Here is a 13878-nt window from a genome sequence, read left to right as displayed (position 1 = left end):
TTTTACAGTTTGAAGAAATAGAAAATTACACCATATGCCAACCGTTGCAAGGATGTGCATTAAAAGGAACGGCTATATATACTGCATGCATCATTTAGGTAGTTAACATTGTATTACTTTTTGAGCTCCTTGAGTTATTTACTGTCAAAGGTAGGCGCTTCGGCCGGAGAGTACGTGTTGGGACCGGTATGATTTAAGGACGTTGAAATTAAAACAGGGCACATGCCCGGTGGGCTGAGGAAACAAAGTAACATGAGGGGGAACAGTGTTATTAAAACATATGTTTATATACTGGCTCTAATCAATCTAAAAATATATATATATTCTCATTTCAGGAAAAAGCTACTTCCAAAGTACAGCGGGTCCGGGGTGGGGGTCAACATGGTGCGCAGGTCAGCTAGGATATGGATAAACCTGATCCTCTGTAGAAACAAAAACTCGGGTCAGTGACTAAGAATAAAGGGCTGCTAACTACTAAAGCAATAGTCACTGACCTGGTTCAGAGTTCAGTCCGATCACAGAGGGATGTGATGAATCCGAGAAGGAGACAGTCTTCCCCTTTTACGGGCGCCGCCTCCCCAAGCTCTGGGTAATGAGTGGAGCTGATGCCAGCCAATGCCAAGGAGCAACAATGTCCAGAAGGGAATATCTGAGCTGAAGTTGAAGCAGAGCCAAGTTCACAGACCAGAAGATCAGAGAGCCGATGAGGTACAGAAGGAGAATCCAAGCTGAGGTCAGAAGCACAGTCCAGGTTCGGTGAGCCAGTAAAAATCCATGAACAAGTCCAGAACAGAGAAAAATTAACAGAGCAGACAGGGGCAAAGCAAAACTCGGTTCCACAGAGCAGAAACAGGTCAGAATGAGATAATCAGAAGAAAAATCAGAACGCTAGTTACTCACACCGAAACACTCGTATAGTCTGGCATTGTTAGGTGGACAACACGCGGAATACAGTATATAGGAGCCGGAAACAGGTGGATCAGATAACCAGTAATGAGAAACTTGGCAGAGTTAAACAGTTGAGTGTAATGAGCAATCAAAACAGCCACTAGTGCCAGGATCATGACAGAACCCCGCCTCAAGGGCAGATTCCAGAAGTCATACACATCCCTCTTTGTTTTAAAAAAATATAAATATAAAAAATATAACTGCGGATGTCTGGGGGACAGTGATTCGCCTATATGTTGTGAATGCTGTCGTACCATAAAGAATAAATTATGAACAGTTCAGTTTGTGCCTTCAACTTGTTGCCCATAGGAAGACGTTACTTGGATATAACCTAACGGAATATCTTCAGAACAGCTCCAAATAACACAAAACTCATATGGGTGAGTAGAACATGATGTAATAACGTAAAATCAAGGGGCCAATGTAAAAAAAAAACGGCGTTTCCCTTTAAAGTATATCAGTATAAAGTAACCTTTAAAGTAAAAACAGCCAGATGCCACTATATGAATTAAAAGCTCAATTTTTCGACAATTTTGAAAAATTCTTTGAGATAGGGTCAAGGATGAGGGAAGTCTTGTTGGTCTCGATCTCCCGATACGCTCTGTACTGTGTTCGACCTTTCAGACATTTCAACATCTTTTTCTGAATCCGACATCGTAGCATGGCATAGACAATTCACGTTTACAGTTTGAAGAACACCTGCTTGCTTCTGATGATTTCCTTTAGCTAATCAATGAGTGTTTGCATTATATGACTCATCCAATTACACTAGTTTTCACTAGATGTGGATGGTGCCACTGATCTGCATTGGATGGAGCACATGACGTGAAATAAATATATAAACAATAAAAGGAAGCCAAGAGTAACGAGTTAAGGTTGTTTTTTCAAAAATGTAAGGAATAGAAGTACAGATACTTGTGTGAAAATGTAATCAGTAAAAGTCAGAAGTAGGAAGAAAAATAAGTAATGGAGTAAAATATAGATACCTAAAAAGTGTACTTAAGTAAAGTAACAAAGTATTTGTACTTCGTTACTTGACGCCTCTGATCTATGGTAATGTTAGTGAACCCCAAGAAGAAGAAGATTCCTGGGAACACAGGGATAGGAAGCAGCAGGTAAATACAATACAAAGCAGGTAAATACCTGGTGGCCTTACTCTTATCGAAAACCTCTCAGAGGTCATGATACTCCCCTGGGACTTTAAAAAGATCAGGATAATCCTTAAAGTTAGCTGGTTTTGACGACTTAGCTAAATAATCGCAGGAGGTTAAACAGACGTAGCCCAACCTAACACTTCCACCCTCTGCCAATCAACGTGAGGGTTGTGTTTGGTTAGCCATGGCTAAACCCAGAATGACAGGATCCTAAAGTGAATCTATGATAATAAATGATAACTGTTCAATATGATTACCCCCCACCACAAGCTCAACTGATTCTGTCTTGAGATAAGAGTGATTAAGTTAATGCCTATCCAGGGCTAATACCTTATAAGAGTCCGGTGAAGGAAGTAGCATAATGCCAACTCGCCTGGCCAGGTTCTCATCCATAGACTTAGTATCAGCTTCTGCATCTGATCAGCACTGAGCCATAATGGTTTGAGCTGCTAACTTAGAGATTATGTTGGGCTACTCCCTCCTCCCAAATACCATGATTCTCTTCTGAATTAATTCATATTTGTTTATGTTTATAAATATTTGAACCAAACTCTTTTGATGAACAAAACTTAGTAACTTTTATTACATTACATTTCGGTACTTTTCATTACAGTAACTGAAACAAACTTATTGCCAAATCATTATTTTAGACGAGAGACAAGGTGCGCTCCCCTTTGTCAAGATTTAGTGCATTTCCTTTTATCATTTAAAATTTTCTCTTTTTGTGTTTTATTACGACAGCTTTTAGGTCATGTGACTGACACAAAACTAAAATAAAATCATTATAACAGGTTGGACAAAAGATGCATACCTGCACTTACTAACTTTCATTAACTTTTATAATAGAGACAAATATGATTTATTAAAATTTTCTTATAACAAAATTTAAATCACTTTTTGAATTTATTTTAATTTATTGCCAGTCCCTAAGCGAAACCGAATAATTTTATGTTTTTGCAGCATATTTTTTGTTTGTTTCATGTTTATGTATTTACAGTGTATTTGTAGGTCTTATCCACTATAGTTATCAACTATTAATGCTCTTTGCAAACTAAATAGTTATAGAAGCCAAGACTCAGGAGATGTTTTCCTTATCCTCCAACCTTTGGAGGATAAGCCCAACTCTAATATTACTGATTGTCGAGAACATTTTGACCAAAGTGTTCAACTAAAATAAGTTTTATGTGCAGCAAATGTGATCTATAATGGCTACTGCATCCTCTTCGAGTATAGAAATCCTAAACAACATGCTTCTTTACCCTTCAAAAGTAATATCAAAGCACTTTTAGGTTAAATGTAAAATTCATATTCTAGTCGGACACACATAGCTTCTTTTCCTCTAAGCTTAACTGGGATAATTGTAAAAAAGTAATATCTGTTCTTTAAAAATGATATTTTGACTTACTGAATGCATATTACACTATATCTTAAGACAATCTACTCCTAACTGGTATATATTATGTCATGAAAAGTAAAGACCATAGCATATAATATGAAATATCCCGTTGTTTAATGGGAACAGGTAATTCAGCATTTTAATGCTGATCTGTTCCACTTACAGTTTTTTTGAAATATGACACATATGAAAAAGCCCAGACACGGATCTTCGCTAATACATATAAAAATAAATATACTTATGCCCTGCGACAGACTGGAGATCCTGTCCAGGGTGTACCCTGCTTCTCGCCCATTGACTGTTGGAGATAGGCACCGGGCAAGGACTAAGTAGGAGAAAATGAATCGACGGAATAAATATACTTAATATTTTTACAATAGATATTTAATTATAAATGTAATATTATGTAAACATTTTTGCTTGCTTTTTAAAGCAAATGTAGATTTTTATCAAGTTTCAAGAGTGACTTCTTTAACTGCACCAGGCTCCAAATATGCTTCGTATTTTTTTTCCAATCTTTCATAATAAATATTATTGACTGTTGATCATTCACTACATTTACAAAAGTAATGCTGAGTATGAAACCAGTTCTTTAATGCAATGAAGTGCCTTTATGAAAAAAGTAAATAACGACTCAAGTATCCCCCATCTATCCTCTAGTCAACTCTGCAGACGGTTGTAGTATATTCATCTCAAACGCCTTTGGAAGACATTTTAGGAGTCATCCATATTCAGAGTATTTCACTAAGGCCTACGGATACATTTGTCATGTTCTGAAAAAACTCTTCTGCCATCTAGTGGACAGAGATGTGCTGTTCAGTCATTTGCCAGATCAATTGTCTGCCTTTACACCTGCATACATTGAAGAGACAGGGATGTTTTTGGGATCCTATAGTTGCAGGGCTTTGCCACAGGCTAGATACTATAGTGCATGCATAACAAAATAAAAAAAATGTCAAAAGGCCATAAGCAGATGGCTGTTACCTGCAATATGAACCCCTTTGGAGTTTACATTGGTTATAAAACAGACTAATTTTAGTCTAAATATGTATTAAAATATATTACAGAATAGGCTTTTTGAAGACAAGTCAATCCAGCCCTGACTCTGCACTACACTGCCTGCACTATTTTCACATTCCTGTTGGGCCAACAGACCATCATAAACTATTATTTTTGTAGTTAGCCACAAACTTATGGAAATATATTTACATTACTCCCCTGCACTACAGTAAGAGTAATACAATTTGCTTCAAGTATAACAACATGATAACAAAGAGTTGTCTCAAGGAGTTATAATTTCATCTATTGATCAAATAAAAGAAATGCCAGAATGAGAACAGTTAGATTTGAGTGTGAGCCATACAGAGTATGCTATTATATGTTATTATATCAATTCAAAATTCACACAGCATTCAATGATACAGACAGGTTCTTGTTTAGGTCAATTTGAATGATTTATTAAGGAGGCCTGTGTCCTAAAATCAAGCAATTTATTAGAAGGCATATGTGAGAAGGACTATTGTGGGTGCACTGCGACAGCTAGATGTTTTCTCAAAAAGTAAATGTTTCATACATCCCTTACATATTTTACACATTTGGTTTTCATCAAAGGGCAAAATTTTGTATACTTTGTTTTTGTAATCTAGGCTATGGATATCATTACTAAGGCTTGTTAAGCTACACTGTGTGGTTTTAATGTTACAACTTATATAACTAATATGACTGACTGGAGAAAGATTAGTGTTTCATGACACACCAGCATAGGATTCAGCAACCTTTAAAGGTATAGTGGACGATTTTAAAGAATTTGCTAAGAAAAACACCCTCTCCAGTTAAAAAAAATTAAGAAACATGCACAACCCTGTACACGCTCCCGAGAGGCAACGCCTATTAAACGCGTGTGTGAGCATGCAGGAGCCCATTCCTCATTGTGAATGCTCTCTTTAAAAGTTGCTGTTTACATTGTTCAAAGAAACTTACTTTCCAAAAGAAGATTGAACAACAACCAGGGTCAACAACCTGGGTATGCAGCACATTCCAGAAATGCTTGAAAAGGAGGCAGGCTTGGTACATAAGATGTCTAAAAAAAACGCCAGCAGCAGGTTTGCATGACCAGTGTGGGCTGCTATTGCTGATCAGACTGCACTGTATGGTGACATGTAAATATTATTGACTTCAAATAACGTATACTCTCATGGCAGATAGAATGTCTCAAATAGTATAATTATTTTAGTGTTGTATTGACCTGCCCAGCAATTAATTTGAAAATCTCTTGACCTGACCAAAGGTCAACCTGCAGGGTCCCTTGAGTTTTAGTTGGATCTTCTACCCAGTCCACAGATTAGCAGCTTACTTACTCTCTTACTTACTCAGTAACCATACTCACACTAAACTTAAGGTCTTCTAAGCAGCTGTAAAGGGAGGAAGGTGGAAAGGAAGAGTTAGGTTTGCAAGAGAGGTAGTGAAATAGGATGTTATTTTTCTGCAAATCTTGTCAAGGGGAGAATTTAAGTGATAGAAAGAAGGGGGTTGATGAGGGAGCCCAGGGGGACACCTGCAGTGAGAAGAGATTACAGTTAGAATGAAAAGAAAAGTACAGAACAGTACAGTACAGAAAAGTATGATTTAAACCAGTCGAGTGGGGTGCAAATGATGTCAAGAAAGGTTAAGATGTTTAGGAGGATGGAGTGGAATATGGTGTCACTCAGATCATCAGTAATTTTTTAAAAAAGTGCAGATTCAGAGAGCCGATATTTAACAGACCAAAACTGAGGTAGGTGGAATCGGAGCTGGTGTGAGGTGTTAGTCGTCCTTACGAGGATCGCTATCACAATTTGGTTTACAGTCTGGTTAGAGTTCAGTGGCTGGTGATAATGAGAAGAAAACCAGATGGATTTCATGGTCTTTGAAATATCCCAGATGAAGGAGCGACTAGTGAATATATCTCCAGCAATGGTGAGTGCACACATATGTTACTTAAGTAGAAATATAGATACTACAGTTTGAAAACACTCTGTATGTGCTCCACAAACTACTTAGAGTATAAATGTATAAAGTAACCTTTAAAAAAAAACAGCCAGATGACACTATATGAATTGAAAGCTCAATTTTTCGACTATTTCTAAAATTTCTTTGAGATCGGGCCAAGGATGAGGGAATACTTGTTGGTCTCTGTCTCCATGTCCCGATACGCTCTCACCTGTGTCCGACCTTTCAGACATTTCAACATCTTTTTCTGAATCTGACATTGTAGCATGGCATAGACAATTCACGTTTGCAGTTTGAAGAACACCTGCTTGCTTCTGATGATTTCCTTTAGCTAAGCAATGAGTGTTTGTGTTTTATGACTCATCCATCACTAAATGTGGATGCATTGGATGACGTACATGACGTGAAATAAATATTTATAAACATCAAACCAGGGATAACCAATTAAAAACCAGCAGGATCCAAATAAAGAAAATCATCAACCAGTTTAGGTCCGGAGACATTATTAATGATCTGTTACTTTAAACAGGATTGAACACTGAAATAAAACTAGGTGTTTATGCATTCATGTTATACATTGAATGAAAAAAAAATATATATATATAGAACTTGTCAAAAAATTGCATCCTATGCTGTTTTACAGAAATATAAACTTGTAACTGATGATTGATCTGAACTACCAGTGCGAGTTTCATGTGTTTGGGACATTTTTTAAGTTAAAAACAAGCGGGATGCATTTTTTGTTAGGTCCTTGCCGAAAATGGCATCCCATGCTAACTCAGAGGAGTTGACACTTGTATGACTGTGTTCCTGTACAGTATATCCATAGTTAAAGGACAAGGGACAGCAAATCCAAACTCTGCCCTGTAAAAAAATGCAACCTATTCTCATTATGAGTGCGTATGAAATCGTGCAAAAAGTTATGCACCGTAATTTCGTACGTTTTGGACGTTTTTTCGTCGTATGCGCATTTGACGCACCTTTCACGAATATAGAACATAAATTACAATTAGCCCTAACCCTGACCCTAACCCTAACCCTAAGGTATAAAACAGCAAGCAACGTAGTTAGAGACATGAATAAGTGCTGATTGCACTGATTTTCCCAATTTTACGTCCGTCCGCGGATCAGCTTTTTTTTTTCTGCATGCGCACTGATGAGGTATTTTGAAGAAAACCGTCCAAAACGTACGAAATAGTGTGCATAACTTTTCGTACGATTTCATACGCACTGATAATGAGAATATGTTAAACAATGACAGCGTAATCGTCGCTGTATGATCTGAAGCCTCATTTGGAGCTTTTAAACAAGTTTTGAAAAACTTTTATAATTTGCTGCTTGTAATATTATAGATTTTTTAGAATAAAAAGCTAGAGGATGTGCATAATCAAAAAATAACAGAAATACAATTATAGAGCATTCAGTATTGTAAGAAAGCCCAAACTGTTTCTGAATAAAATACATTATTGTATGAGTTAAGTTTTGTTCCATTTATGTCTCTTTTGTAAGTGTGAAAATGTCCCATGCTCCTGAATGCACCATAGCTATCTGACGCTGTTGAATGCGTCACACCGGTCTGTGTAGAAGCACGTTTGATTTTCAAAGCTTTGCAGTTTCCAAACTCACGTCGGCTATCACTTTTTATTGATGTGTGTGAATAACAAGAGACTACAACAAATAAATCAAAGATTTAATGTTGTTCATAACACCCGTACTTTTGTAAATGAATCTGCCAAATAACATTTTTCCCCCACGAGATGTATGTTTAAATGTTTTTATATCATTAATGTAACAACAAGTAGCTCTATTGGTCATATTTTAATCTGTTTTCCTCGTCGATATGCAGTTGTACAAAGAGAGACTCGCTCCCGCGACTGGGGATGCATATCTCAACAGGGATGCACTTTTCTGCATAACATCTGTCCGCGGTCCGCTAATCCCTGATCTCTGCATTAAACCGAAGCCAAGATTAACGAGTAAAGGTTGTTTTAAAAATGTAAGGAATAGAAAGTACTTGTGTGAAAATGTAATGAGTAGAAGTCAGAAGTAGGAAGAAAAATAAGTAATGGAGTAAAGTATAGATACCTAAAAAGTGTGCTTAAGCACCTCTGATCTTCAGGTCTATATCCTGGAGGACGGTTGAGTTATCTGTGGTGACAACAGCAATCTGGGACATAGCCACAGCCAATGTGTAAACTTCCCTTCACTGATTGAAGTTACACCCTTGTATGCAAGTACTGATGAACATTGCTCTTCCCTTTACCAATCAAATTACTTATATTGACTCATCCAGATCAAATGCAAGATTATTTTCCAAACAGATGCCCACAACCCAAGAATTTAAGGATCTTCAAACTGTTGATTCATTCATTGTAAAACAACGGGTTAACTAATGTAACTGGGATGTTTAGCAAGTTAGTAACTGGAACACAGCAACACTTCTCTGATTTTTAGGTTCATTTAAGATCTTATCTACAGACACTACAGTAGAACAGCTAAATAACGACAAATATCTTCTCCTTTATAAAGAATTTCTGATCCAGTTCATGTTTGCAGAACAAACAAAATGAAACTGTATTCATTAATGCAGGGTACGTAAACATATTCCTGGCTGATAAATTGAGTTACTATCTCATTATAATGAAAAAGTATCTAATTATATTGAGTTACTATCTCATTATAATGAGTTAGCATCTCATTATTACAGCAGTTTTTGCTTGGATAGCGGGGGCTGTCCAAGCAAAACAGGCGGCAAGGTTGATGATATTAGGCAACAAAAATGACCGGTGTATCAATATTCACTAATAATGTGAAGCTTTCCCCATACATTATGTACTGTACAACATAGGGTTCGATTTTTTATCTACAGGAAGAGATTAGCAGGATATGCGCACCATTGAACATTTAGAGGCAAATAGATGCACAGTGCAAAAGTCCAAAACTGTTACCTCCAAAAGAAAGACTCCAGCAAAGAAAAATAAGTGCCTGTAATAATCACTGCATTTGAGGTAACGAGATCTGCAAAAATACGTTTCTCTTTCTTATGAGGCAAGTTTACATGCATTATAGTTTTCCGTATTTTGCTTATTATAAAAACATGTGCATTAGCTATTACCCATTTAAACCTGTCATGATCTTGGTCTCAAAAGGCTCAGAACATAGGACCCAGAATTCAGATAGGCGTATATTCAAAAAGGTGTTTTTTGATGTAGTGTGCAGCTGCTTCTCTGCTGCGGCGGGTTCACTGGAAAATCTGCAGGAGTAGAGGCCGGGTCAGTGACTTAAAAACTGGGCCCTTCGACATAATATCGAGGGGAGTTTTAATAAGAGGGAGGCCAAAATGCAAAATACACTTTTGCTTTGAGATCAAGCTGCACACCATTTTTTTCAGCCTTGAAGTCTTTGTTCCTGGGCTCCACATGGCTAATCCAATACTTGGAATTTGTTGGGCTTTTTCCACCTTGAAGCGTGCATGCACATTCCAAAATTTTATCTCATCTCATCTCTGATTTCAGCAACTGCAGCCAGCTTGCGTTCCATTGCATCCAGCTTACGGCTGAGATCATGTTCCGGCTTGTTCACAGCATGGACCTTGGCCAGCAGCCCCGTCATTGCCCAAACCCCCACTTGTTGTGCTGGAGATTTCTTCCTGTTAATAGAGAGTTCCTTTTCCACCATCACTGCATGCATGCTAAGTATGAGGGATTGCTGTAGAGTAGATGTTACAATGCCAGCAAATGTCTACTGTTGCAACATGCTTATTTATTCATGCAAAGTTAATGACTGGACGCAATCAGCTGGTTTTCTTTATATAGAAAACTTCTTAGAAATCTGTCTGGATAATGTGATTTAAATGCCTCTGTACAGTGCCTTTAGATGATATTTGTTGTCAGTTGTACTATAAAAATGAAATTAATTGTATTTGCCCTTTTAAGGCCAAATAAAAGAGCAATTAAAATTATGTTAATTTTAAAAAAAAACTAGATCTCAGATGTTGTCAGAAGCCAACGAGAATAGATGAGTAGATAGAAGAGATTTAAAAGCTGTCTGTTCCCCAAAAAAGGCAGCTCATTCCACATTTTAAGAGCAAAGAACCTATCAAATTTAGCTTTAGTTTTCGGGATGGTCTGCTGACCTGAGAGTGGAAGGATGTAAAATGATGAAACAGCAAAGTGGGTTTGAGCTGGGAAGACCATGTAATAATTCAAAAACAAATGAGAGGAATTTGAAATTACTCCTAAAATGTACTTTCTACTAGTGCAGTTTGGCTAAAAGATAGTAATTTATGCTCTTGCTCTTCCTCCACTTAAAAGATGGAAGGACTGAACCCTGTATAAAGTCCATTTTAGCAATAATTACTTCCTCATAGTTCTCACTATAAAAATTTACTAAACTTTAGCCAGTTGCATGGTTTTCACCTCTGCTCTAATGCAGGGATCAAATTTAAGGGTGCATGTTGTCCTGTCTAACAAGGCACAGGATACATTTGACCCACACCCAGTAATGTTTGCCAGTAGTCTTACGCCATACATCTACAAGTGACCCATGCCAGCAGATAAAAGTAAACTTAAAAACAGACACGTTAAAGATAATGATAAAACATTCTTATAAATATAAATCATTTCAAATTTTCCACTACAACACCAGTGGCTCAAAACTCTTAACAAAAAACAAAAACTGGTATTTTATAAAAAGGTTTGACTGTGAGCAAAATTGAAGAGATCCCTGTAAGCATTTTTTTTAAATTCAGAGAATATTTTTTCAAAAAGGAAGCTTAGTGCCAATTTGAGAAGCCACTCAGATCTTACTGCTGAGGAGCAACACAATGATTGAGTCAACAGCAAATTTGATAACGTGGCATCCGAAGTGATAGCTGTTATTTGTAAATAACACAAAAATGGAGGAAATGACAAAACCCTCAGGAGTAGCAATGGTCATGATTTCAATGAACTGTAGCCATTTCTACATGCGTCTATTTCTTCTTCTTCTATTTTTTAAATGTATATCTTTCGATTGGTAAATCTGACAAACTAAGTTTAAGTGACGCACGGTTCATGGAGAGACCAGGTGGTCATCAATGACGTTCGCATCAAATTTGTAAAACCCTCTAAAACGCAGAGTGAAAAGTGTTGTTTTTATTAATCAATTCAATCAAGATGAAGAAGGACCTTTTTCCACTGCCATATACGCACACACACACACACACACACACACACACACACACACACACACACACACACACACACACCCACAAACAACCCCCCCGGCCCCCTCTCACACGCACATTTCTACCTGCACCTTTACGCACCCTACTGCATCCATTCAAATATCCTCCACCATGTTTCTCATTATAAACTGGTCTAAGCAAGTTGTAGACAATTAACCCAGAATCATCCTTCTGTTGCATAGCCAAAGTATCAGAAATTAGGACCTATAAAATGGAAGCAAAATGGAGCAAGAAAAGAAAAAGGCAACACGCTCAGACAGGAGGAACAAAATGGCTCAGAAAAGAATCATTGGAGGCAAACTCATCACAGGTGAGATGGTTACCAACATCTTCTGTCATTGACAATTAACAAAATATAGATTTAAACAATAATGAATCAATATATGTGCATATCTAAATAATAATTGGTGAAAATATCACAGTTTTGTTGTAATTTGTAAAACCTCAAAGGATTTTTGCTTGTGAAATAGTGCTAGCGACTAGATGTGTTTTTTTTATTCTGATACAGACACTTTTATTGCACATTATATTACACTACACAAAGTGTATAAAGTATACCGAACCCAGGTTAGCTGGTCAATAAAGTGGGATTGCAGCCTGCAGTTTGCTGTACAGTAGGTGGCCTTCTAGCTATGATTTTAAAACATAATTAATCTTCAAAACTAAAGGCTGGGATACCAGCCTTTAGTTTTATTTCCACACTATTTCCACACTATTACTCTATGTGCTTTTCTGAATCAGAAAATGTTGTATCATTTCAAAATCTTTTTTCTCTAGTGTAAAACATTCATACAGCTAGTACACTAAAAATGTACAGGTGGGCAGGGGAGTTCAGCTCTCCTCTATTAAAAGGGCTACAAACTGTAGGAATAATATGACAACTAAGTTTTGTGACTTGAAATGTGTTTCTTTTTTATGGTTGTGTACTTTGAAACTTGTATTTGACCCATACTTAATGATAAGTATTGACAAGTACCAAAAATCAAACCATACTCAGAGCTCTGTGTCTGAAAAGCTGTTTCCTCTCTTGCTTCTTCATGCCTCCTGCTCAGTGCTGTATCTAGTAGTTATGTGCAGAGCTGTTACAATCAATGACCTGCTGGACCGAGCCTCACAGCGCTCAGACAAAATGCACTCACTGAGCACGCTGCTCACACAGGAGATGGTGAGATCTTTATGCTACTTGCTTAAATCAGTGAGATCACCAGATGTCGTTTTGCCTGAGAGAAAATAGAGTGTGCTAGTTTGGAAAGATATTTTCCCCTGGTCATGGTCCCATTAATCCTTTTCTGCCACTAGGGTTCTCTCTTCCCTGCTGATTGCCACACATCTGCACTACAAACCCCCAATGACAAAGTGCAAACTTTGCAAGCATCAGTGAGTTAGTCCCCTTTTTCTAACCTCACTAATTTAGACTGTCCTTTAAACAGCCTTTTAATTTTTTTCTTGTTCAATATTTTGTTTTCTTCTCTAGCAATCAGCTCTAATGTCTCTGGCCCGCTCCCTGCTCCATGCCTGGGCTGATCCACTGGTGATCCTTTCTAACAATGCCGTCACTCTGCCTCACCCAGCAAAAAGCAGCATATCGAGTAAAATCAACGAGCTGATGGAGCACTCAAGGACCTTGGCGGATGGCTTGGATATACTGTCAGGCAAGGTGGGCAAAGCAGAGAGGAGTTCCTCACCTGTTGTTTTTTTTTTTTTTGGTGCTTTTATTTTGTACACTAATGGTCTCCTTAAATTTTTAGATGGGTTCCGATGCTCAGGCCATCTCTCCTCTGCCTTACACCGGAGGGACTGACCTAGGTCAGGACCGGGTGACCATACTAAACAAGTTCAATTTCCTCTTGTCCTGCCTTCGACGCGACTCACACAAGATCGACAGCTTCTTGAAGGTTCTTCGCTGTCGCGCAGTGAAGTCGCAGCCTGAGTTGTGCTAAAGCCAGCATGACTCTGTGGGGAGTTCTGCTTGTGCTGTCGACCTGCTTAGAACCAACACATCCTAATTGGTGATTAGAGTGTTTTTAGATGATTGGAGGGGGTGATATACAATGCAGAGGGTCAAAACATGAACTGCCTAAATTTATTTTTCTGGGGAAACCCTTGGGATTTAACAATAAAATCGTCTAAGTCACTACTGCCTTTTTCGAGAGTAATATTTCCAG

General features: G+C 37.7%; 1 protein-coding gene across 1 annotated transcript; it reads left to right on the top strand.

Annotated features, from left to right (window-relative positions):
* The first annotated feature begins 11968 nt into the window (after positions 1-11968).
* LOC107100947 (prolactin-1-like) lies at positions 11969-13668 on the top strand. Its single transcript, XM_015399644.1, has 5 exons — positions 11969-12023; positions 12766-12878; positions 13013-13090; positions 13188-13370; positions 13462-13668. The coding sequence occupies exons 1-5, from the start codon at positions 11984-11986 to the stop codon at positions 13651-13653; spliced, it is 606 nt and encodes a 201-aa protein (XP_015255130.1). The 5' UTR covers positions 11969-11983; the 3' UTR covers positions 13654-13668.
* The last annotated feature ends 210 nt before the right edge of the window (positions 13669-13878 follow it).

The sequence above is a fragment of the Cyprinodon variegatus genome, unplaced genomic scaffold (genome assembly GCF_000732505.1).
Source record: "Cyprinodon variegatus isolate N-32 unplaced genomic scaffold, C_variegatus-1.0 Scaffold1033, whole genome shotgun sequence".
NCBI classification, from domain to species: domain Eukaryota; kingdom Metazoa; phylum Chordata; class Actinopteri; order Cyprinodontiformes; family Cyprinodontidae; genus Cyprinodon; species Cyprinodon variegatus.
This window is presented reverse-complemented; position numbering and strand designations above follow the sequence as displayed.

Excerpts from the sequence above, each read along its gene's own strand:
- LOC107100947 (XM_015399644.1), top strand. The coding sequence starts at position 11,984 with ATGGCTCAGAAAAGAATCATTGGAGGCAAACTCATCACAG. Across the intron at positions 12,024-12,765 it reads TGGAGGCAAACTCATCACAG|TGCTGTATCTAGTAGTTATG; the intron begins GTGAGATGGTTA and ends CCTCCTGCTCAG. Across the intron at positions 12,879-13,012 it reads CGCTGCTCACACAGGAGATG|GGTTCTCTCTTCCCTGCTGA; the intron begins GTGAGATCTTTA and ends TTCTGCCACTAG.